Raw genomic sequence first — 26,012 nt, 5'->3', positions numbered from 1 at the left:
TTTCTCTATCTATCTATCTTTCTCTATCTATCTCTCTCTTTCTCTATCTATCTATCTCTCTCTTTCTCTCTCCATCTATCTCTCTTTCTCTATCTATCTATCTCTTTCTCTATCTATCTCTCTCTTTCTCTATCTCTCTTTCTCTATCTATCTCTCTCTATCTATCTCTCTTTCTCTATCTATCTCTCTCTTTCTCTATCTATCTCTCTCTTTCTCGATCTCTCTCTCTCTCTATCTATCTCTCTTTCTCTATCCATCTCTCTCTTTCTCTATCTATCTCTCTCTATCTATCTCTCTTTCTCTATCTATCTCTCTCTTTCTCTATCCATCTCTCTCTTTCTCTATCTATCTCTCTCTATCTATCTCTCTTTCTCTATCTCTCTCTCTATCTATCCATCTCTCTCTTTCTCTATCTCTCTTTCTCTATCTATCTCTCTTTCTCTATCTATCTATCTCTCTTTCTCGATCTCTCTTTCTCTATCCATCTCTCTCTTTCTCTATCAATCTCTCTCTATCTATCTCTCTTTCTCTATCTATCTCTCTCTCTATCTATCTCTCTCTCTATCTATCTACCTCTCTCTTTCTCTATCTATCTCTCTCTTTCTCTATCTATCTCTTTCTTTCTCTATCCATCTCTCTCTTTCTCTATCTATCTCTCTTTCTCTATCCATCTCTCTCTTTCTCTATCTATCTCTCTCTATCTATCTCTCTTTCTCTATCTATCTATCTCTCTCTTTCTCTATCCATCTCTCTTTCTCTATCTATCTCTCTCTTTCTCTATCTCTTTCTCTATCTATCTCTCTTTCTCTATATCCCTCTCTTTCTCTATCTATCTATCTCTCTCTTTCTCTATCCATCTCTCTCTTTCTATCTCTCTTTCTCTATCTATCTCTCTCTCTATCTATCTCTCTCTCTATCTATCTACCTCTCTCTTTCTCTATCTATCTCTCTCTTTCTCTATCTATCTCTCTCTTTCTCTATCCATCTCTCTCTTTCTCTATCTATCTCTCTTTCTCTATCCATCTCTCTCTTTCTCTATCTATCTCTCTCTATCTATCTCTCTTTCTCTATCTATCTATCTCTCTCTTTCTCTATCCATCTCTCTCTTTCTCTATCTATCTCTCTCTTTCTCTATCTCTTTCTCTATCTATCTCTATCTATCTCTCTTTCTCTATATCTCTCTCTTTCTCTATCTATCTATCTCTCTCTTTCTCTATCCATCTCTCTCTTTCTCTATCTATCTCTCTCTTTCTCTATCTCTATCTATCTCTCTCTATCTATCTCTCTCTTTCTCTATCTATCTCTCTCTTTCTCTATCTATCTCTCTCTTTATCTCTCTCTTTCTCTATCTCTCTTTCTCTATCTCTCTTTCTCTATCTATCTCTCTCTTTCTCTATCTATCTCTCTCTTTCTCTATCTATCTATCTATCTATCTATCTATCTATCTACCCCTCTCTCTCTCTCTCTAAAAGAGATAATTGACAGCCGGATCCTCCTCTACCTCTGCCTAAATTTTGGCTTTAGCACTAGATGATGCTCTTAGTCATAGTCTTATATTACTAGGCCGACTGGAAAACTGGCTGGGGATTTGTGGCACAGTGCTAGACTGGTATGAATCCTACTTGAAGGACAGGGACTACTTTGTGTCTATAGGCAATTACAAATCTGAGCGGGCAAAAATGACCTGTGGAGTTCCCCAAGGCTCCATGCTGGGGCCTCTTCTGTTCAACATTTACATGCTCGCACTAGCTCAAATTATGGAAAACAACTAAATATAATACCATAGCTATGCAGACGACACACAAATGTATATCACCATATCATCAGGGCACTATAATCCCATACAAGCACTGAGTAAGTGCATTGAACAAATCAATGATTGGATGTGCCAGAACTTTCTTCAACTAAAGAAAAACAAAACTGATGTAATTGTCTTTCGAGCCAAATAAGAACGATTAAAAGTCAGCACTCAGCTCCAATCAGTAATGCTAAAAACCACAAACGAAGCCAGAAATCTTGGTGTAGTCATGGACTCAGACCTGAATTTCAACAGTCACATTAAGTCAATTACAAAGTCAGCCTACTATCACCTGAAGAATATATCAAGGATTAAAGGATTTATGTCTCAGCAGGATCTGGAAAAACTTGTCCATGCGTTTATCTTCAGTAGACTCGACTACTGTAACGGTGTGTTTACAGGTCTCTCTAAAAAATCGATCAGACAGCTGCAGCTGATTCAGAACGCTGCTGCTCGAGTCCTCACTAAGACTAAGAAAGTGGATCACATCACTCCAGTTCTGAGGTCTTTACACTGGCTTCCTGTCTGTCAAAGAATTTACTTTAAAATACTGCTGTTGGTTTATAAAGCACTGAATGGTTTAGGGCCAAAATATATTTGTGATCTGCTGCACGTTATGAACCATCCAGACCCCTCAGGTCGTCTGGCACAGGTCTGCTTTCTGTCCCCAGAGTTAAAACTAAAAAAGTGTATTCATTCATACACTGCACTGTAACTGTTATTTCTGTATTTATTTTTCCTGCATTTTGTTTTAAATGTACTTTTTTCATTTAATTTTATATGACCTTTTATGTGTTGCACTTCGTCTTTATGCTTTTAATGTCTCATGTAAAGCACTTTGAACTGCCTTGTTGCTGAAATTTGCTATACAAATAAACTTTGTGAGTAGTAGTACACTGAATAAAAAGCATTACATTAGTCATTTTGCTGATGCTTTTATCCAAAGCGACTTACAATAATTGTATTTAACGTAGGAAAAGCCATGTACTACTACTTGCCAGAACTCACTATCCTCCTTTCTAAAACAAGTGACTTAAGAGCATAATTTAGTGCTGAAGGCAAAGTGCAAGAATAGCAATCTAAAAATCGTGGTAGTACTTCTTGAAGAGGTGAGTTTTGAGCCTGCGGCGAAAGATGGGCAGCGACTCTGCTGTCCTGACATCAGTGGGCAGTTGGTTCCACCACTGCGGGGCCAGGACAGAGAAGAGCCGTGACCGTGGGGTCAGGACAGAGAAGAGCCGTGACCGTGGGGTCAGGACAGAGAAGAGCCGTGACCGTGGGGTCAGGACAGAGAAGAGCCGTGACCGTGGGGTCAGGACAGAGAAGAGCCGTGACCGTGGGGTCAGGACAGAGAAGAGCCGTGACCGTGGGGTCAGGACAGAGAAGAGCCGTGACCGTGTCGATCGACCGCAGGGGCCTGGGAGTGACGGGGCAGCCAGTCGCCCCGAGGTAGCAGAGCGTAGCGGTCGGGAGGGGGTGTAGGGTTGGTGTCGGGGGCACCTGCTAAATGACTGTGACCCACCTTGGCTCCGGCCAGCCTGCTCATGATGAGGTGGGGGTCTTCCAGGCGCTCGTCGTCGTCGTCGTTGCCGGGGGAGACGGCTCCGGCGCCCTCCGCCCCGTAGTGACCCTGGAAGCCGGCGAAGGAGGCGACGCTGCCGCCCACGCTGGCCTTTGGGTGGAAGGGGTCCACCACGATGGGCTCGGTCCCTTTGATCTCACAACGACAGAACGGACAGCCCTGCCCCTCCGACTCCTGAGAGAGAGAGAGAGAGAGAGAGAGAGAGAGAGAGGGAGGGAGAGAGAGAGAGAGAGAGAGAGAGAGGGAGAGGGAGAGGGAGAGGGAGAGGGAGAGGGAGAGGGAGAGGGAGAGGGAGAGAGAGAGAGAGAGGGAGAGAGAGAGGGATAAAAGAGTGAGAAAAGGAGAGAGGTGAAGAGAGATGAAGAGAGAGAGGAAGGGATGAAGAGAAAGAGAGAGAGAAGAGATATGAGATGATGGGTGACAAAAGAGAGAGGGGAAAAGAGAGATGGCGATGCATGATGGAGGAGAGGAGAGGAGGAGTCAGAGAGGAGGGGAGGAGTCAGAGAGGAGGGGAGGAGTCGGAGAGGTGCGAAGGTAATTTCAAGGCACATTCCAGAAGAGAATAACCGAGGGGCATCAAACTGGGATGAGAAGAGAAGACCCCCCCCCCCCCACCCCCGCGCTGTCGTACCTGCCAGGCGGTCAGACAGGAAGTGCACATGAGGTGGCTGCAGGGCTCGATCTTCACATCCTTGTCGTTCTTGGCGCAGATCTTACACAGCTGGAAGGTGGAGCCCATCTCACAGTAGAGCTCGTACTGCTCCTGGAAGAGCAGGGAAGATCTGTGTGTCAGGCTAGTGTGTGTGTGTGTGTGTGTGTGTGTGTGTGTGTGTGTGTGCGTGTGTGTGTGTGTGCTCTGTGGCGTGGGCCTGGCGGACCTGTGTGACTTTGATGCGGTCCTGGGGTGAGGGTTCACACAGCCCTGTCAGGTCCGGGTTCTGGGCTCGGCCGTCTGGAAACAGGTAGCTGAGGAGCACACACACACCAACACACTCAATACACACTCACTAGCCTGACACACACTCAATACACACTCACTAGCCTGACACACACTCTCAATACATACTCACTAGCCTGACACACACTCTCAATACACACTCACTAGCCTGACACACACTCTCAATACACACTCACTAGCCTGAAACACACTCTCAATACACACTCACTAGCCTGACACACACTCTCAATACACACTCACTAGCCTGAAACACACTCTCAATACACACTCACTAGCCTGACACACACTCTCAATACACACTCACTAGCCTGAAACACACTCTCAATACACACTCACTAGCCTGACACACACTCTCAATACACACTCACTAGCCTGACACACACTCTCAATACACACTCACTAGCCTGACACACACTCTCAATACACACTCACTAGCCTGACACACTCTCAATACACACTCACTAGCCTGACACACACACTCAATACACACTCACTAGCCTGACACACACTCTCAATACACACTCACTAGCCTGACACACACTCTCAATACACACTCACTAACCTGACACACACTCTCAATACACACTCACTAACCTGACACACACTCTCAATACACACTCACTAGCCTGACACACACTCTCAATACACACTCACTAGCCTGACACACACTCTCAATACACACTCACTAACCTGACACACACTCTCAATACACTAGCCTGACACACACTCTCAATACACACTCAATACACTAGCCTGACACACACTCAATACACACACTCAATACACTAGCCTGACACACACACTCAACACACACACTCAACACACACACACTCAATACACACACCAACACACACACTCAATACACACCCTCAACATACACACTCAATACGCTAGCCTGACATCACAACCTCAGCACTCACACTCAATACACACACTCAACACACACTCAAACAACACACACTGAATACACACACTCAATTCAACACACAATCAATACAACACACACTCAATACACACACTCAATACGCTAGCCCAAAATCTCACACTCAATACGCTAGCCCGACATCACACTCAATACGCTAGCCCAACATCACACACTCAATACGCTAGCCCAACATCTCACACTCAATACGCTAGCCCAACATCTCACACTCAATACGCTAGCCCAACATCTCACACTCAATACGCTAGCCCAACATCTCACACGCAATACGCTAGCCCAACATCTCACACTCAATACGCTAGCCCAACATCACACTCAATACGCTAGCCCAACATCTCACACTCAATACGCTAGCCTGACATCTCACACTCAATACGCTAGCCCAACATCACACACTCAATACGCTAGCCCAACATCTCACACTCAATACGCTAGCCTGACATCTCACACTCAATACGCTAGCCCAACATCACACACTCAATACGCTAGCCTGACATCACACACTCAATACGCTAGCCTGACATCACACACTCAATACGCTAGCCTGACATCTCACACTCAATACGCTAGCCCAACATCTCACACTCAATACGCTAGCCCAACATCTCACACTCAATACGCTAGCCTGACACACACACTCAATACGCTAGCCTGACACACACACTCAATACGCTAGCCCAACATCACACTCAATACGCTAGCCCAACATCACACACTCAATACGCTAGCCTGACACACACACTCAATACGCTAGCCCAACATCACACTCAATACGCTAGCCTGACATCTCACACTCAATACGCTAGCCTGACATCACACACTCAATACGCTAGCCTGACATCTCACACTCAATACGCTAGCCCAACATCACACACTCAATACGCTAGCCTGACATCTCACACTCAATACGCTAGCCCAACATCACACACTCAATACGCTAGCCTGACACACACTCAATACGCTAGCCCAACATCTCACACTCAATACGCTAGCCCAACATCTCACACTCAATACGCTAGCCCAACATCTCACACTCAATACACACACTCAACACACACTCAATACGCTAGCCTGACATCTTACGTCTCCTAAAGAATCTCAATATCTCCCTCAGGGAACATAGTGTCCGATGCGTGACCCGTCTAAGCCCTTGTGAATTTGACCAGGAACACACTTGTGTAATATGGGGTTGTAATCTAGGGGACGCCACGGTCAACCTCAGGACCCCTGTCTGAACCACAGGTTTAATATTAATATATATGTCTGAACCACAGGTATAATATTAATATATATGTCTGAACCACAGGTATAATATTAATATATATGTCTGAACCACAGGTATAATATTAATATATATGTCTGAACCACAGGTATAATATTAATATATATGTCTGAACTAGAGATCGACCGATATGCATTTTTTAGGGCTGATACCGATACCGATAATTGGCAAATTGAGGTGGCCGATAGCCGATATTTAAGGCCGATATTTAATATCACCAATTCACTTTTTTTTTCTTTTACAAAATGACAAGGAGAGATGCAAATAAAATAAAATATTTTATTTTGGTCTTCACCTGGGCACACATTTAACAGCTCTCATATACTGTATTACAAATGAATTAAAAATAAATAGGCCACAATTCCTCTCATGTCTCATGTTCTCATTCAACAAAATCTAATAAAATAAAATACATTTCAACTGAATGTTTTACAGGCTACAGTAGCTGAACGTTGCCATTTAGAACAGGGCAGGCTACTGCTCTGCTGAGAGTGAGACGGAACGCTGCTACTAATCATGAAACGTAACCAAGCATGCCCAGTGTAGTAAGGTGTTATCAGCCTAATACTCCCAATCTAAGATAACTAGGTTGTAGTGTAAGAAGCATAGCCTCTCAGCCTGCTCACCGCGGAGCTTGTTTCTTCTTTTTTCATATATTGCCCCCACTTCACTAAATACACGCTCACTAGGAACGGAAGAAGGTGGGGGACAGAGATATCTCCTCGCAAGAGGGGCGAGCAGGGGCAACTCTGCCTCGCTGATCTTCCACCACTCGAGTGGATCACTTTTATGGTCAATCACTGGCTCTCGTAGGTACCGCTCTAGCTGCTCTTCCAGGCTGGCCCTGACACTAACCACTGCTGACCTGACGCCAAGCAAGGCATCATACATGTGATCAATGAGGTCACTCTTGATGACATAGTCTAAAAAAATATATAAGAAAAAAAGACAAAAACACACAGGTTAATATCCAATTAAACTACAGTCAAGTCACCACGTTTCAAGACATTTTTCCTGCCCGTTTAATTTAGTTTTTAGCCTATTGCAGACACCTAAAAGAAAATAAAGACAATAGACCATTTTACTGTTGGTAAACAATTAAGTGTGCGCATTTTGGCAAAAAAAGAATGAACTCATTACAGCGATATGTAGGCAATTTCGAAACGGGATAATGACGTTCCATAGAAAAAGGTCTATATGAAACTACAGCAAACCACAACAATGTAGACTATTTCTCCAGTGGGAGCAGACTACAGAATTGTCCCTTTGACTGATTTTCAATGTTTTACTTTTCAACACAGCTGAATGTTTCATGACAGAATTGTAACATACTGCACACTTAGACAACAGTATATTAGAGTTGTCTGTTTAATTGAGCGATGCGTTTCGCTCGCTTCGTCATGCTCTCCTTTCGCATTGCTTCGATGAGCCTATACACTGTAAACCCTAACAGTAACCGTCAATAAAAAAAACTGAGCCACCTAAACTCAAAACCTGTGAATAAGTGTATCTGACTCTAATGCATCGGGTAGCAGCGACGTTCAAGTATCATTTCATTAAACTGAACTATATACAAATGATTATATGTGTACATTTGAATCATATTAATAGAGTAAAGTGCCTCGCGTCATGTGCGTCAACACCCCGGTCAACACCCACTGTACGTGCTTCTCGGATATTTTCAACTGCCATTTTTTGGTGTTAAAGAAGCCACGTTTTGCCTTGGGAGAATACACAACAGTTAAGGTAAGAATCCTTACTATAAGAATCCTTACCTCCATTTTATTTTATCATTGACCAGTTTAATGATAATATCACAACAGTATATGAAGGGTTACTGTTAACGTTAAGTGCAATGTTAACCTGGTTGGCGATAAGAGCATCGTGTGAGAGTCGAGCCCGCTAGCCGCTTGTCTGTCAAGAAATTGCCTGTGTATCCAACACTTGTGCCATCAAGAATTAGGAAGAGCAGGGCCGGCCCGAGGCATAGGCGAAATAGGCGGTCGCCTAGGGCGCCAAATGGCCAAGGGGCGCCTGGCCAAGGAGCACCAAAAAAAAAAAAAAAAAATTTATTTTTTATTTTTATTAAAATAATTTCATTCCGTAATCCCTACTGTCTCTATTACGCTTCGCAATGCGATGCGGCGCCTCCGCCCAGCGCCGGGCGCCTCCCCCGTTAACAAATCGCGCAGCAGCACCCCCCCCCCCCCCCCCCCCCGTCAACAAATCGCGCAGCAGCACCCCCCCCCCCCCCCCCGTCAACAAATCTCGCCTAGAGCTGCTGAAATGCTAGGGGCCGGCCCTGAGGAAGAGGGTAAAATTACGGATTATTTAATTTGGTGAATTAACTGTTTTGCAGTATCGTCACTCGCTTGGTTTATAGTTTATAGGTAACGTTACACTTAGGTGATGGGCGCATTGAGTGCGAGTCGAGCCAGTTAGCTAGCTCTTGCAAGCTGAACTTGGATTTGCTAGCTAAGCTAACGTTAGTTGATTAGCTAGAAGCTCTCCTCGGGAGTAAAGTTATGACAGAAACTAGAATATGATTCTAGTCTCTTTGGTTGGGACAGCTGTCCCTGTACGACATTGCTAGTGTTTGCTGCTGTATTTGGTAGTAGCTAGCTTGCGTGTATTAGCTAGCCATATACAACAATTGCACATCAGGAATTATACTGTAAAATAGGGAGTGAAATTACGGTTTATAATTTAGTGAAATCAATGTGAAATTATCATCTTGCAGTGGCTTTCCTCACGTGCATTTTACTTGGCAGGACAGGTGACTGCAGCATGTCAACTGAATTCAGTACCTGCAATTCTCTACCTGCAATTGTCGTCGGAAGCTTCTGCCTGGTGCTAGCTCTCGCCATCTTGGTGACATTGATTTGGTAAGAAGTTTGAAAATGCTGCGTATTATTCCTAAAGTGCTCTATATGTACTCTTGTCTTAGATTTTGTATTATGTGGTGGGCCTGTCCATTGTTAATGTTTGGATTGGAGATTGTAGCTTTGTGTGTGTGTCTCTTACAGGCTCAGAAGGCTACAAGTCTAGACAGTGACAGAAGTTCTGTGTTAGAGAGGTATGTTACAAACTATAACTACTATGTATATACAGTGGCGTGCACAGACAGTTTGGGGGGCAGGTGCTCAGTGAAAAATGAGGGCACCTTGCGCTGCGAGATGTTGGTTGGGGGCGGGGGGGGGCTGCTGCCAGATAATTTGTAGGCTATTTTTATTGTCGCGCGAGTTGTTGACGGGGGGGGGGGGGGGGTAATCGATTTGTTCGATCCACCCCTGGCTATGGGCCTCTAGTATGTAGGGGTTGCTCATTTCTCCGCGTGAGAATTGTGAAGCGTGGCGTGTGAGCGCGAGAAGAGGCTGAAATGCGTGTTTGGCAGCCCTGCTTTAAGCCTAAGGTTACTACATACTACTAAATATTCAGCTTAAGTAGGCTATACTGATAGCTTAAGCTTCACATGCTGTACCAACAACAAATTCTACCGACATTGGTCGTGTGGTGGTCACGTTAAATCCATTAATTGATTAACTAGCATGTTAAGCAGGTGGGCAGTCGGCTAATTTAGGCTCAGCTGTTTGGCGCTGTATGAGACTTACCTCACAACAGAGACAAATTAATGCAAGTTATAGTTTGGCAACTGAGGCTTAGGGGGCAAACAATACACTTGTTTTGTTTATTTGTTACCTGTCTGGTTAGCTGTCATCACTCGGGCACTCTGGATGGGGAAAGGAAAGGGAGGAGACGTGTGTGCAGTGCTGCTGCAGCGCGCCTCCGTTTGTATCCCCTTTTCGCATTTACTGTCGACAAAGGAAGAGAGGGAGGGGAGGGGCACGGGTGTGCCGCAGGTACGTGTGTGTGTGTGTGGGGGGGGGGGTGGTCTGGCAAAATTACAACGCATTTTGGGGCATTATTACACGCTTTTAATCGAGAATTGATCGATGTCGCCATGGGCCACATACAGTAGGCCTACACTGTAAAAAAAAAAAGAAAAAATAAGTAACTTTCAAAAGGGCACTTGCCTTGTCCAGAGGGCAAAGGGCAGGTGCTCTAGCACCACCTCGTGTCTATCTGTGCATGTCCCTGTGTATATACACCTGCAATTTCTGTTAGCAATTTTATCTAGTTTCAATTAGGCCAAAATATGAAATTTGAATGTCTTGAAGAAATTTCAACTTGTTTAAATTCTTTCTCTCTTTCTCTCCCTCCTTCTCTACTTCTCTCATTCACCAGTATTTTCATCCATCCCTTTGGAAGTGACTGACTGAGTGATCCTCATCCTCCACATCGTCTTTCTTAGATCAAGCCCAGCTCAGACAGGTGGGAGCACCTACACACGCACACACACACACACACACACACACACACATATCATTAGGATGGGGATGAGGACCCCCCCCCCCTCTTGTAGATGTAGATGAGTACAGGTAGGTGCCAACCTACTGTATATAGTGGTCAAGTTAAACTAGGTCTGTAAAGTCTTCATTTTTTTCAATGGAGTGGAAGTGCAAGTTGTGTGCTGTATCTGTGGAAACCAGAGCAAAGTTACTTAGGCACTATCGAGTGCAGCACAGCCATTATTCAAAAATTAGTCCACTGCCATGTCTCTATCATGATTGCTTGTGCACTTTTCAGACATTCAATGCACTCAAAATACATATATCACGATTGCACCCTCTGACGTCCAGAGATGGTGTAGGTCAGGAAGATACTAATACTTTTACCTGTCCCATATGTGCATTTCAGCAACCATTCTCAGAAGCAACACTCTTAAGACATCTAAGGAGCCATTTAAAACAGCATGAGATGGTAGCATGCCCATTCATGAATTGTGATTATCGCACTAATGTGTACTCCTCATTTAATACCCACAAAAGTAGGTATCACACAGAAGGTGTTAGTTCTGACGTCAGGGATGTAATTTCCAGCGTAGAGGGTAACACTCCCCCAGTCGCTAACTTAGTTGACCCTGATGAAGAGTGTGCCACTGAAAGTGCAGAAGCACTTGATGCCCCTCATAGTGAGTGTGACACTAGCCTGTTGCAAGCTCAGTTGCAGCATAATCTGGCTGGTCTATTCCTGAAAATGCAAACTGTCCTTAATGTATCTAATACAGCTACACAGGAAATAGTTGAGCACTTAAGTCACGTATTTTCATTGTCACAACCTCTTGTGAAGGAAGCTCTCAGTAATGTACTATTGAAGCACGGCCACACGATTAGCGATGAAACCCTTAATGATGCTGTTAATGCAGTCATGGCCAGTAATGTTTTTGCCAGTGCAACTGCAAGGGGTGCAGAGTTGTCAACTTGTAAACGAAGGAAAACGTTTGTTGAGACAAATTATCCTATTGTACGTCCAGTGCAGTATTCCATAGATCCCCATGGACACACAGCAGTGTATGTACCAATCCTTCAGATGATTCAGGAAATGTTTAAACACACTGATATTCTGAGAAAAATCCAAGAATCAAATGTTTCTCAGCCTGGTCATTACATGTCACATGCAGATGGCTCGTATTTCAATGAGAATGCATTGTTGTCCACGGGAGAGCTTAAACTGTCTTTACTTTTGTATATTGATGAGCTAGAACTTGCAAATCCTTTGGGAACGTCTCGGAAAATCCACAAAATCTGTGCTGTTTATTGGGTTCTTGCCAATCTCCCTAGTAAATACCGATCAGCCTCGCATGTAATTCAGCTGGCAGTCCTATGCAAGGTGCCCGACCTTAAGAGGTGCAGTTATGGAAGTGTGCTAAGACCTTTGTTGCAAGATATTTGCACTCTTGAACATAATGGTGTGTTCATTGAGTCCATTGGGCAGTCTGTTCAGGGCACTGTCTTTTGCGTTGCAGCTGACAATCTGGGGGCCCATGGGTTGGCTGGCTTTATAGAGTCCTTCAGTGCTGAATATGTCTGTAGATTCTGTACAGCCACACGAGACCAGTTTCAGACACATGAGGTTGCAGAGGGAGAGTTTTCGTTAAGAACAAAAGAAGACCATGATGTTATTGTGCAGAGTGTTGTGAATGGGGATGGTCAGAGCCAGTTTGGTGTGAAGGCAGATTGTGTATTGCGCCAGAGTTTGGAATATTTTCACCCAACCACTGGTTTTCCTCCTGATGTGCTTCATGACCTTTTTGAGGGTATTGTACCTGTTGAGCTGGCTCTTTGCATCAATAAGATGATAGATCTGAAGTATTTCACTCTTGAGTATCTAAATGAGAAAATAGCTTCATTTCCATATCAGTATACTGACAAAGCAGACAAACCAAAGCCAGTCCCAAAGACATTTGCTGCCAAAAGAACTATCGGTGGAAATGGACATGAAAATGCCACAGTGCTTAGACTACTCCCTTTGATGGTTGGTAGTAAAGTTCCAGAAGGCGATGCAGCATGGGCAGTGCTAATGGATTTGAAAGAAGTGGTAGAGATGGTTTTATCCCCAACATTTACAGATGAAACTATCCAGTACTTGCAGTCTAAAATAAGTGATCACAGACAGATTCTCCACGAGGTCTTTCCAGAGTTCAGACTACGTCCCAAGCACCACTATGTTGAGCACTACCCAGAGCTCATTAGACGGTATGGGCCTCTTGTACACCTCTGGACTATGCGTTTTGAGGGGAAACACCGTTTTTTCAAAAACGTCATACATCACACACACAACTTCAAGAATGTGCTAAAAACACTGGCTACCAAGCATCAACATATGGTGGCATATTGCACCATCATTCTTCAAACCACATACACAGACATCAAGTGTTAATTCTGTCCTGGTTGCGTCACTACCTGAAGTAGCAAGAACGTTTGTTGAGCAAGAAACAGACAGCAACACAATATACAGCACATCAAAGGTTACTGTGGATGGCACTGATTACTCTGTTGGTATGTATGTGTCTGTGGGAATGGATGGTGGACTCCCTCAATTTTGCAAGATTGAGCAGATCTTCCTTGTTAACAACAATGTTAACTTTCTTTGTAGGAAGTATAGGTCATGCTATGTGGAGCATCTTCGCTCCTATGAACTTTACTCAAGCAACCTCTCTGTCCATTCATTATCAGACCTTAATGACACCGTAACCCTCTCTGCATACTCCATTGGAGGGAGACTGCTACTGACCCCCAAGAGATTCATTCCACTGCAGTGAGTACGGTGAGTTCCCCACGGTTCCACGCTCATTTGATATTAATTTACCCGAGTTTATATACTATTGGCCTTATTCTAAATAAGACTATTTCGATTAGGGTGTTCACATGAGTTGCTTATAGAATTTTAGACTGATTAATCAGACTTTTTCCCAGAACAGTTGCTGAGATAGTTAAAATTAAACCGTTGTGAGCTCGCACATCATATTGCACTGGAAACTGACCCCACCGTAATATGCTGCTTTTTTTCTCTCTCCCTCAGATGGCGGTACCTCCACACAACCCCATGATACTTCGTGTCCACATTACAACAGACATTGCACGAAAGATGACCATTGCCTCCCGCCCTCAGTCTGTGGATGAGTTGAAGAAACTCGTGCAAGATAAATTTAACTTTGATTTCAACTTTACTCTTCAATATGAAGACCCAGATTTTGATGGACAGCTGTGTGTTCTGGACGACATTGAGGAGCTGCCACAGAAAGCTGTGATTAAAGTAGTTAGGTCAGACAGTGATGCAAGCTCAAACTCAACTGCAGACACAGAAATACTCTCTACTACGTCATCCACCCCAGACCGCCTCAAGAAGTGGCCAGATTCATTTCCAGTTCCCACTTTCTCCCATGAGGTAGAGTTCAAGCTTCGACAGGGACACACTGCTTTTGACAACACTGGAAAGACGACTACAGTGACAAGATCCCAAAGGCATGACATTCTTGAAAATATGGCTGCAACCATCTATAGTTTCAAGGCATACCCAAGTGGAGAAGAAATTGGTAAGGCAGCTGAGGCTCTCATAACCACTCACCCATGTCTCAGAGAGTCAGGCAGTAGGACTGGCTTTGATGGATGGAAGACCAGCCTTAAATTTAAAATGGGAAACTACCGTACCAAGTTGAGCAAAGCAGGGTGCCCAGAGGTCGCAGTGAATGCAGGAAAGAGGAGCAGAATAAACAGGAAGTCCTCATAACTCCTCCATACATTATCCAATTAGTCCGATATATCTCACGCTTCATGAAGGTTCTGTCCTGAACACATCTATGTGTCAGTATTGCGTCATACTTATAGCGCCACCTATTGGTGAAACAGGAAGTCCTCATAACTCCTCCATACATTATCCAATTTGTCCGATATATCTCACGCTTCATGAAGGTTCTGTCCTGAACACATCTATGTGTCAGTATTGCGTCATACTTATAGCGCCACCTATTGGTGAAACAGGAAGTCCTCATAACTCCTCCATACATTATCCAATTTGTCCGATATATCTCACGCTTCATGACGGTTCTGTCCTGAACACATCTATGAGACAGTATTGCGTCATACTTATAGCGCCACCTATTGGTGAAACAGGAAGTCCTCATAACTCCTGCATACATCATCCGATTTGCACCAAATTGCTGACGCTTCATGAAGGTCACCTTCTGAACACATCTATGCGTCGGTATTGAGTCACACTTACAGCGCCACCTACTGGTGAAACAGGAAGTCCTCATAACTCCTCCATACATTATCCAATTAGTCCGATATATCTCACGCTTCATGAAGGTTCTGTCCTGAACACATCTATGTGTCAGTATTGCGTCATACTTATAGCGCCACCTATTGGTGAAACAGGAAGTCCTCATAACTCCTGCATACATCATCCGATTCGCACCAAATTGCTGACGCTTCATGAAGGTCGCCTTCTGAACCCATCTATGTGTCGGTATTGAGTCACACTTACAGCGCCACCTACTGGTGAAACAGGAAGTCCTCATAACTCCTACATACGTTATCCGATTTACTCAACATTTCTCACGCTTCATCAAGGTACCGTCCTGAACACAACTATGCATCGGTATTGAGTCACACTTAGAGCGCCACCTACTGGTGACAGGAAGTTTCTCTCAGTACTGGACACCGAAATAGCACAGCCTTTAACGGCGCCACACCCCGACACGCGTGGGGTGCGAGGGCCCGCTCACTGCTGCTCGCAGCACTAGTTGTTGTTGATTTTGTGGAAAAATAATTAAATCTCCCCAAAATATTGTTTAAAAAAACTCCCACAGACAGTACAGTGTAAATAAGTGCTATATTAAACATCAAGCTCATTCAGTCAAACAGGGTAATGTTGGTCCTGGTAACTGACACCAAAATTATCTTCAGAAAACTGACATCCATCAGCAGGACAAAGGAAGACAAAGGAAACAACCATTCAAAATACAAATATATTAATTGGGAAATAATAATAATAATAATAATAATAAAATAATCTTAGAAAGTATTAAGGCACATCGGTTTTCTGAGCAAGGGGCAATACAGGACAGTGTGCACTATAACAGAGGCTACCTGAGCAGTGCTTTATACAGGGTGAGGGAGCGACACAGAGCAGGGTCCTGCTCCATACAGAACTGCAGGTCCTTCAGAGTGACACGGGTCACCTTCGGCAGGCCAGCCCTCTGCAGCGCTGACACACAGGAGCCAGCCCCTCCAGCCTGAGAGAGAGAGGGAGGGGGGGGGATTCAACTGAAAGGTTTGACACCCCTTTACCCAGCTTCCCCTGTTGGTATCCCCTGCAGCAGACAGGCCAGGCGGTGAAGGCAGAAAGGAAGGCCCTGTAGCGTGCAGAGGAAAGAGGGAGGAGGAGCAGGAGCGGCTCCGCAGGCAACAGGGTCCTCTGGGTAATGGAGTTCAAAGGCACTAGTTAAACGTCTGCAGTTATACAGCAGCGCCTCGTTTCTGAACTCGCCGCCTGGAGGGGAAGGAATGATAAACGGGAGAATCAGACTCCTTAAGCTAAAACAAACAGTCCTGCGTGTGTCTGCTCCGCCGCCCGTCTCTGAGGGTTCCTCGACGTCGACATCCGATACAGGCGTGGCCCGGAACACACCAGAACATGCGGGTCCCAAACACACACACATACACACACACACACAGACAGATGATAGGCGTAGCGTACCTGGCTTCCTGTTGAGACCAGCGGTGTCTTCCTGCGGGGGCCGATGGCCGCCAGGGCGGTGAGGTTGGCCTGTCGGTACTGCTGCTGGGACTGCTCCATCTGCTGCAGCTGGAACCAGAGAGATGAGAGGAACAGATATCTACTGACTACAAACAGCAAGGTGCAGGTAGAAGACCCATAGAAAGACCAGACAGATGAAACACTGTACAGTATGAACTCATTTAATGGAGAAATATTGTCAGGGTCAGGCTGAGATAAACGCACAATAATAATAACTAGGGCTGCGAGCAGCAGTGAGCGGGCCCTCGCACCCCACGCGTGTCGGGATTTGGCGCCGTTAAAGGGTGTGCTATTTCGGTGTGCAGCACTGAGAGAAACTTCCTGTCACCAGTAGGTGGCGCTCTAAGCGTGACTCAATACCGAAGCATAGATGTGTTCAGGACGGTACCTTGATGAAGCGTGAGAAATGTTGAGTAAATCGGATAACGTATGTAGGAGTTATGAGTACTTCCTGTTTGACCAGTAGGTGGCGCTGTAGGTATGACGCAATACTGACTTACAGAAGTGTTCAAGATGTGACCTTCAATACCGATGCATAGATGTGTTCAGAAGGTGACCTTCATGAAGCGTCAGCAATTTGGTGTAAATCGGATGATGTATGCAGGAGTTATGAGGACTTCCTGTTTCACCAATAGGTGGCGCTATAAGTGTGATGCAATACTGACACAAAGATGTGTTCAGGACAGAACCGTCATGAAGCGTGAGATATATCGGACAAATTGGATAATGTATGTAGGAGTTATGAGGACTTCCTGTTTCACCAATAGGTGGCGCTATAAGTATGACGCAATACTGACACATAGATGTGTTCAGGACAGAACCGTCATGAAGCGTGAGATATATCAGACAAATTGGATAATGTATGTAGTAGTTATGAGGACTTCCTGTTTCACCAATAGGTGGCGCTATAAGTATGATGCAATACTGACACATAGATGTGTTCAGGACAGAACCGTCATGAAGCGTGAGATAAATCGGACAAATTGGATAATGTATGGAGGAGTTATGAGGACTTCCTGTTTCACCAATAGGTGGCGCTATAAGTATGACGCAATACTGACACATAGATGTGTTCAGGACAGAACCGTCATGAAGCGTGAGATAAATCGGACAAATCGGATAATGTATGGAGGAGTTATGAGGACTTCCTGTTTCACCAATAGGTGGCGCTATAAGTATGACGCAATACTGACACATAGATGTGTTCAGGACAGAACCGTCATGAAGCGTGAGATATATCGGACGAATTGGATAATGTATGGAGGAGTTATGATGACTTCGTGTTTTATGGCGAAATGTCAAACTTTGGCGGGGCGCCACGGCAAGGGTGTTTGGTGAAAACTCAATTTTTTTGATAACTTTTGATCACAAAGGTCTTAAGATTAAGCTGACCCGATATGAAGTTGATCGGATGAAATCTGTAGGAGGAGTTCGTCGAAGTACGAGGCATGGAAATGGTCAAAACAAGGACAAAATGGCACATTAAAAGCAAAATGGCGGCCTTCCTGTTGCATGTTGGGTATAGCTCCAAGAGACATTTTAGTGCGTCTCGATGAACTACATATGCCCTCCGAATTTCGTTCGCCTACATCAAACTGAAAGGTGGGGCTCGCCATTTAAAATTTTCCAGGGGGCGCTCTTGAGCCGTTTTGCCACGCCCATTTCCGTCACCCATGAATTATCAAATTTTTCATTGGGACTGACGTATCTGCAAAGTTTTCTTCGTTTTCATCAATGTTTAGGCCGCCAAAAAGGCATTTGTTTTGGAAGAAGAAGGTAGGAGAATAATAATCCTTCGAAATACAATAGGGCCTCGCACCGCCAGTGCTCGGGCCCTAATAATAAATCACTTATTTGTATAGCACCTTTCATACAAATAAATGCAGCTCAAAACGACAACAGAGAATGTACATGCGCGGAGTGTTCAGAGTCTTCACATAAAAAGAGACATAAAATAAACAAAAAGCAGGAAAATAAGATGGAAGAATAAAGATAAAAGATAAGAAATCAAGTAAAATACAGTGTAAAAATGATACGCCTGCCCCGATAGTTGAGTATCTTAGGAAGATACAGAACTGCGGTCGCAGGGTGTAGTCAAAGTCGGCGACCTCGCCCGTGAGACCTCGCGCTGAGCCCCTGAACCGCTGACGTACCTCAGACTGCATCTACTGGCTTTAACCCCCATCTGTGATTCGATGTGGTAGCACTAGATCACAGTGTAATCAAGGTAGCCGATATTAACTGAACCAAGACATACACACACTCACACTCAAACCATGTTTTAATTTGATTCCGTATCACGGGTGCTGCAGGCCCAAGACTCCAGACCCAGAAAAAGGCTCAATAAGCTCCAGTTAGTGCAGCATCTTCTCTGGGGCTAGGAAGGGGGTACAGAGACTGGGCGTGTGTAGTAGACAAAACAGATTTTGTGTATTTCTGCCAGTGCCATGGAGAGACCTCACTCGTTAGCATGCGTGTGTACTGTACACTAAACACTGACTGGTACCTCTTTGGCTCGTTGTTTCAGCAGCTGCTGCTCGGGATCCTCCGTGTGTGACCGACTCTGTGGGGCGAGAGCAGACAGAACCTGAGCCTACCGCCTGCGTCTGTACGAGTGTGCGAGTAGACACAGAGGAGGCAGACAAAGTCAATCAATTGATAGATTTATTGATCCCCTTATGGGGAAATTTGGTGTTTCAGCAATGGAAAGTTGGTGTTTAAGCGAGGTTAGAAAACGAAAAGAAAAAGCACAAAAATATCACTATGATCACTCGACGGTTCTCTTTCACCATGCTGGAGAGGTGTTGCATCATGGGAGCCCTTTGCGGTTACCTTGGCGATGCGGAGCAGCGTCTCCCTCTCCTCCTCGTCTCTCCTCTGCTTCTCCAGCCGCTCCAGCTGCTCCAGGAAGCGGAGCTGGGAACGCACGTCGGTCACCTGCGTGTGGCAGACATCATCCTGTGAACACATAATACAGCCAATATTTTTTAAGAGCACATCAACAGTACACCTGTGTGTGTGTGTGTGTGTGTGTGTGTGTGTGTGTGTATCAGGATAGGGTACCTTGAGGGCCATTTTGCGGTGCTGCGCCGCTGCAGTGACTTTCTCCAGCATGTCCCGGAGGCGCTCCTGAGTGGCGTGAGAAACCAGGCTGACCACATCTGGACCCACGTCGGACACGCCCAAAGCACTGCCTGGAGGGGGGGGGGGGGGGGGGGGGTTGCATAATATGGAATATCTCATCACCCCGTTCGTATCACACTGCTGTATGTTAGGTCAGGCAGACGAATCTAGTCTGCAGACCTACTTTTCCCAGTTCAACACTGCACCCTACTGGTGACCGAGTGGAGCAGGCCAGTGTTGGCCAGTCTGTCCACAGCCTGGTCATCCCTAACTAGACTCCATTACGGCACCTCTTAAACATGGACTCCTGCAACTCTTACTGGTTAGTGGGAACAATATTAGCAGCACCTCTTATTGGTAAGTGGGAGATGGTAAGCGGAGTCTGTGTCAGACAGATTAGATATAGATGATTAGGTTAATTCGCCTTATTCACCTGGCAGCCATATTGGTCAGTCTGGGGTGCGGATGCGGAAGTGCCCGTTGACTTCAATGTTAAAAGTTTGCTGTAAAAACACCACTTCAAGAACCAAAATAGTCAAAATAGGCTGAATACACTATCGGAGTTACAAACTCATCATTACCAGACTCTGATTGTTTTTCAATGCCGTTGTTTTCGCGTTTGGAAATACATGGAGGTGAATGAGCCATAGTTAGCCGTCAGCTGAATTCCCTCCCATGTATTTCCAAATGCGAAAACAACGGCAGTGAAAAACAATGGGAGTCTGGTAATGATGAGTTAGTATAATGACGATAGTGTATTCAACCTGTTATTTTGACTATTTCGGTTCTTGAAGTGGTGTTTTTACAGCCAACTTTTAACATTGAAGTCAACGGGCACTTCCGCATCCGCACCCCTCATTACGTCAGACTGACCAATATTGCAGCTGAGGTGAATAAGGCGAATAGAGAGACAGATATGTATCCGCTCTTTTGTGAAGTGGGAGGGGACAGGGGCATTGTGGGTACCAGTGTGGAGGATGCGTGTGAGCAGCGGAGCGGGAGGAAGGAAGGGCTCGTCTCGACAGGACCGGACCACAGAGCCCACCATGGCAGAGTTGGTGGCCAGGATGCGGGCGTTCTCCTCGCTCAGGTTGACGCCGGCCATGGAGGCCACGTCGTTTATGTCGTCATCCTCCCTGTGGCGAAAACACAACTGACCAACCGGCCCACTAACCTCACACATACAGGGAACGATCCGGAAGTCTGAGCTTGCAAAAGCAGATCCCCCCCCAAGTTGTGTGTGCTACCTGTAGTAGCCCCCGCTGTGGATCTGGTTGGAAGGGGCTGGGGCCTGAAGTGGGGGTCGTCTGACAAAAGCCCCTAGGAAGAAAAGGCGTTCAGAGGTCACACACACCTTGCCGGACACATGCCTTTGTACGGTAAGGACGGGCATGTTTTTACCTGTGTGGTACTGTCCAGCCTGGATGACCGTGGGTTTGGGCACGGCCCTGTTCTGCACAGATAGAAACATATGTGACGGTGGTGATGATGTCAAAGCTTGCTTAACGGCAACTCCCCTGGGATGCTGGATCACCTGAGGGGCACAAGGCGCACCACACACACACGCACACATACGCACACTTAATGAGAAAAAAAACGTTACAGAGAACCAGAGAAGCAATTCGATTGCTCCATATTATGAGTTTTCTATCTAAAGTGGTAAAGCAGTGCATCTGTGCCCTGTCTGCAGGCCGCTGATGAGACTACTGATTTGGGGACCAGCAGCTGGAATGCGGTTAGTTCTCCACAGCTTGCTCTCTAAACAGATTAGGCCTCGGCATGGCGGTCGACAATGAAGACAAAGCACAAACACAAGTGGGCTGCAACGCAACAGCGAACCAGAAACTCCACACACTTATTGGTTTGTGCGTAGTGGAGAAAGTGGATTATCATAAACATGAATAAAGATTGTAGACAGTGCAACAGCGGAGAGTGAGAGCCTCCAGACAGATACAGAGCATGTAAAAACAGGCCTGAACCAAAGACTATGATTTGAGACAGAGCGGCCCTGAGTGGCGTTACCAGCTGGCTAGGCTTGACGATATGGCCGCCACCGCTTGTCCTGAAGGTGGAGGGCTTGATGTTAGCGGACAGAGGGGTAGGGGCGCGGGCGGTGGGGGTGGAGATCGGGGCCTTGTACGGCAGAGCCTGGGGCTTGGGGAGGTCAACCTGCTGGATGAAGAGCTGTGGGTTCGGGGTGAGCTGCCTCACAGCAGGCAGACTTTTCTAGAGACAAAATGAAAGGGAAAGATGTGAGAACAGTGATAGGACCAAGGGGGAGACTAGAGTGTGAGATGGTTGGATGGGGTCCCTGACTGGGGTGTGTTAGACTAGACTGTGAGCTGGTTGGATGGGGTCCCTGATTGGGGTGTGTTACTAGATGGTTGGATGGTGTGCCTGACTGGGGTGTGTTACTAGACTGTGAGATGGTTGGATGGGGTCCCTGACTGGGGTGTGTTACTAGACTGTGAGATGGTTGGATGGTGTGCCTGACTGGGGTGTGTTACTAGACTGTGAGATGGTTGGATGGTGTGCCTGACTGGGGTGTGTTACTAGACTGTGAGATGGTTGGATGGTGTGCCTGACTGGGGTGTGTTACTAGACTGTGAGATGGTTGGATGGTGTGCCTGACTGGGGTGTGTTACTAGACTGTGAGATGGTTGGATGGTGTGCCTGACTGGGGTGTGTTACTAGACTGTGAGATGGTTGGATGGTGTGCCTGACTGGGGTGTGTTACTAGACTGTGAGATGGTTGGATGGGGTCCCTGACTGGGGTGTGTTACTAGACTGTGAGATGGTTGGATGGGGTCCCTGACTGGGGTGTGTTACTAGACTGTGAGATGGTTGGATGGGGTCCCTGACTGGGGTGTGTTACTAGACTGTGAGATGGTTGGATGGGGTCCCTGACTGGGGTGTGTTACTAGATGGTTGGATTGTGACTGGGGTGTGTTACTAGACTGTGAGATGGTTGGATGGGGTCCCTGATTGGGGTGTGTTACTAGACTGTGAGATGGTTGGATGGGGTCCCTGATTGGGGTGTGTTACTAGACTGTGAGATGGTTGGATGGGGTCCCTGATTGGGGTGTGTTACTAGACTGTGAGATGGTTGGATGGGGTCCCTGATTGGGGTGTGTTACTAGACTGTGAGATGGTTGGATTGTGAGTGGGGTGTGTCAGACTAGACTGTGAGATGGTTATGGATGGTGTCCCTGGCTGGGGTGTGTAATGGCCCGTACAGACTACATGAATTCAGCCCAATTTTGGGCCGATTTTTTGTCGCCGACAAAGTGTCCAGCGTCGGGCCTGATTAGGAATGTCGGGAACGACGAAAAGCCTTGTAGTGTGATCGAAGATCAGCAATTTGACGTCTGGGACACCCTACGACACCCTGACGAAAAGTCTATCATGTCAGAATTTCTAGTATTTTCCTGCCTAGTCTGATGTCTCCTGTGACTATGCCTACGACGTACCTTGACGTTGACCAATAGGATAACAGTGTTCTTTAAACATTAATACATCCGTTACCTCAAGTTCTCCTTGAAGGATAGACAGCCCATACTGTCCTCTTGGAGACACCCAGGAACGGGATCGCAATCGTTTTTTCTTTATTTTATTTTTATTCCTTGCGCCGAATTCGGACTCGCTGGCAGAATCCCACTCCCCTTTGCGTTTAGTTCGATCTGCGCTCTCCTTCTGACAAAATTAGTGTTTACAGTTTTTACCACTCGGCAAAGACCAGGACATCACAAGAGGAGAAACTTGTCACAAAAAGCAAGGCTATTTTAAGTTTTAAGATGACACATTGCAATCCGAACCTATGGCTAGCTACTGCTATAACATCCATGATAATCAACTACGAGAACACTTGGAATAGGAACCTGTAATAGTTTACAAGTAATAGGCCTACATTCTTATAAAGTCATATTATTTATCCCTCCTCACATTTATTGTGGCTAGCCTACATCTCTAGGTCACTGGATAGTAGCCTACTGAGTTGGTAGATAAAAAGGGATGAATCCCAGATGAAAACTTAATACTTCAACTGTATCAACTGTAGTTTTAATGAGGCAGATATAGCCTAGTTGTGGTAGCCTACATATCATAATTTCGGCAGTCAAAACATAACTTAAAAAACTCAAAGATAACCTAGTGAAGGGGAGTCAAATTCTGCCGGGGAGTCTGAATTATTTGGCATAACACCCTGACACCATCATTTCGAGTATAGCTTGAACACAGCGCATTCAATACTTCTTCAATGACTGATCATTTCCTGACTGAACTACCAGAACTCGCAATATGATGCGCATGGTCGTGAAAGACAGCATACGATGATTTGTCGCGGTCATTCGTGTACAGTAGTGTTGCCAGTGTCCCGGCCACGACAAGGCAAGACTTATATGCAACTGCGATCGCCTAATCTAACATGGTGACCATCGTGAAAGACAAAAATATTGTGTAGTCTGTACGGGCCAGTAGCCTATCATCCGTCGGTATCACCTTGAGGAAAGGCACCAGGTAAGGCTGAGGAGAGGACTTGAGCTCACGATAAAGACGGTTGGTGAACTCCTCGGGTTCTACGCTCCCATCCTGAAGGGCAAAAGAGTAACATGACAAGAGTTGAATGAACCACCAAACAATGGTTATAGGCAGGGCTGAAAATGAACACCTGCCACCGGCCAAATGCAGGTAAATTTTCCAATTGGCGACTAGATTTCGGAAGGCTATCTGAAAAAAAAAATACTTTGTGTCTTTAGGGTCATGAGTTTTGGTGGTGGTGGTGGTGGAGGTCATCACAGGGCTGGACTGAGATACTGTCCGCACCACAGGCTGTGATGTCTGGACTACCGACGGGCTGGGAGCAACTCCCGTCACCTTTAGCAACGCAAGAACAAGCCACAACAGACAACAAGCGTTGTTTAAAACTGCATGTAAACACACACACAAGACATAATTGAGCTCAGTTTTTTTTTTTTACCTTCATCACAGGTGTCTTCTGTCCTGCGTTGTTTACATGGGTGCCGCTGGGGGCGGGCGGCGCTCTGATCACAGACACACACTCCGCTTTTCTGGTGGTACCTGTCACAGGCACCTGCAAGAACAACCCGCTGTTAACATATAGGTCTGCTTCGGTCAAGAGAGCATTACAGCTGAAACACACACACGTACGTACATGGGTTACATACACACATAACCCATGTTAAGGGATTGCCCAGGGATTCGATACCACACTTCTACGAGCTCTCGCGCTTGTGAGTCGGACACACTAACCGCTGCACCAAAAGGAGTGAGTTTAACCAACCAACCTCTAACCGCCACCATTATACTAGGACTCGAGGACATTTTTTTCTTGGCCGCACACACACACACGCTCACACACACATACACACACACGCACACACACGCGCGCGCACGCACACACACACACACACACACACACACACACACACGCTCACACACGCACACACACACACACACACGCTCACACGCTCACACACGCCAAGTGATATCATACACATTCCATTGTTGCCAAGACTAGATCACACAAGCGATTACCTGTGGTGCTGGTGGTCTGCTAGCATGACTGGAGGAGGCTCTGCTCTGTTGGGCTTGGGCCAGAGCTTGCTGTGAAACCAGCATCAGCTGACCACTATCACTGCGGACGAGGACCATACCTGCCAACAACAAAACAAGACGACATCAAAGTGCCTCAACGCTGGCACTCCACTTTAACCCGTCAAGGGCTCAACATGCACACCTGGCGGGATCTGGAAGTTCGCTGGCAGCTGCACGGATGTGGTCAGGAGGTTTAGTGGGGGTCGTGCTGCTGCTGTTGTCTGTGGAGCTGCTGCTCTAGGTACGGCTAGAATTAGAGCCTTTCCCGGAGCTTGGGCAACGGTTGCCACTCGGGTCATAGGTGGTCTAACAACTTGCGGAGGTTGTCCGCTACCGCTCGGTTTAGCTCCTGTCACCACCGGTGTCGTGTTTATTAAGTTTGGAGCCGTTTCGGCGGTGCATGGAGTTGATTGTGAGGTAGTTGCAGGTTGATTGCTCGCCGTTTCGGGGCCGGTGGATACAGGAGCGGCCATTGTATGGGCTACCTCTGCATGTCTTCGGAGAGAGTCATCACCGGCCGGGCCACGTAACGTTACAGTGCTCTCTGGCGTG

General features: G+C 46.0%; 2 protein-coding genes and 1 long non-coding RNA gene across 3 annotated transcripts in view; 1 reads left to right on the top strand and 2 right to left on the bottom strand.

Annotated features, from left to right (window-relative positions):
* LOC311328719 (E3 ubiquitin-protein ligase CBL-like) overlaps positions 1-9,430 on the bottom strand; it is a gene marked incomplete at its 5' end in the record, with an annotated part of 23,436 nt that extends 14,006 nt beyond the window's left edge. Inside the window, 5 exons of the mRNA XM_084462646.1 lie at positions 3,321-3,554; positions 4,012-4,143; positions 4,259-4,346; positions 7,429-7,486; positions 9,385-9,430. Coding sequence (XP_084318772.1) covers positions 3,321-3,554; positions 4,012-4,143; positions 4,259-4,346; positions 7,429-7,486; positions 9,385-9,430 — 558 coding nt within the window. The remainder of the gene's footprint in view (positions 1-3,320; positions 3,555-4,011; positions 4,144-4,258; positions 4,347-7,428; positions 7,487-9,384) is intronic.
* Positions 9,431-10,806: 1,376 nt separating this feature from the next.
* Positions 10,807-14,122, top strand: LOC311328730. Its single transcript, XR_014631236.1, has 3 exons — positions 10,807-10,895; positions 13,640-13,730; positions 13,986-14,122. It is a non-coding gene; the product is annotated as an uncharacterized lncRNA (long non-coding RNA).
* A 1,928-nt stretch (positions 14,123-16,050) lies between these two features.
* On the bottom strand, positions 16,051-25,759 carry LOC311328717 (transcription initiation factor TFIID subunit 4-like; the record flags this gene model as incomplete). The annotated part of the gene is made up of 13 exons (XM_084462645.1): positions 16,051-16,200; positions 16,665-16,772; positions 19,231-19,287; positions 19,557-19,682; positions 19,788-19,918; positions 20,814-20,983; positions 21,095-21,167; positions 21,249-21,381; positions 21,870-22,073; positions 24,345-24,434; positions 24,823-24,936; positions 25,401-25,519; positions 25,603-25,759. 13 exons carry the CDS (start codon positions 25,757-25,759, stop codon positions 16,051-16,053), a joined length of 1,632 nt encoding a protein of 543 aa, XP_084318771.1.
* Positions 25,760-26,012: the final 253 nt, after the last annotated feature.

The sequence above is a fragment of the Borostomias antarcticus genome (assembly GCF_949987555.1).
Source record: "Borostomias antarcticus genome assembly, contig: scaffold_83, whole genome shotgun sequence".
NCBI lineage: Eukaryota > Metazoa > Chordata > Actinopteri > Stomiiformes > Stomiidae > Borostomias > Borostomias antarcticus.
This window is presented reverse-complemented; position numbering and strand designations above follow the sequence as displayed.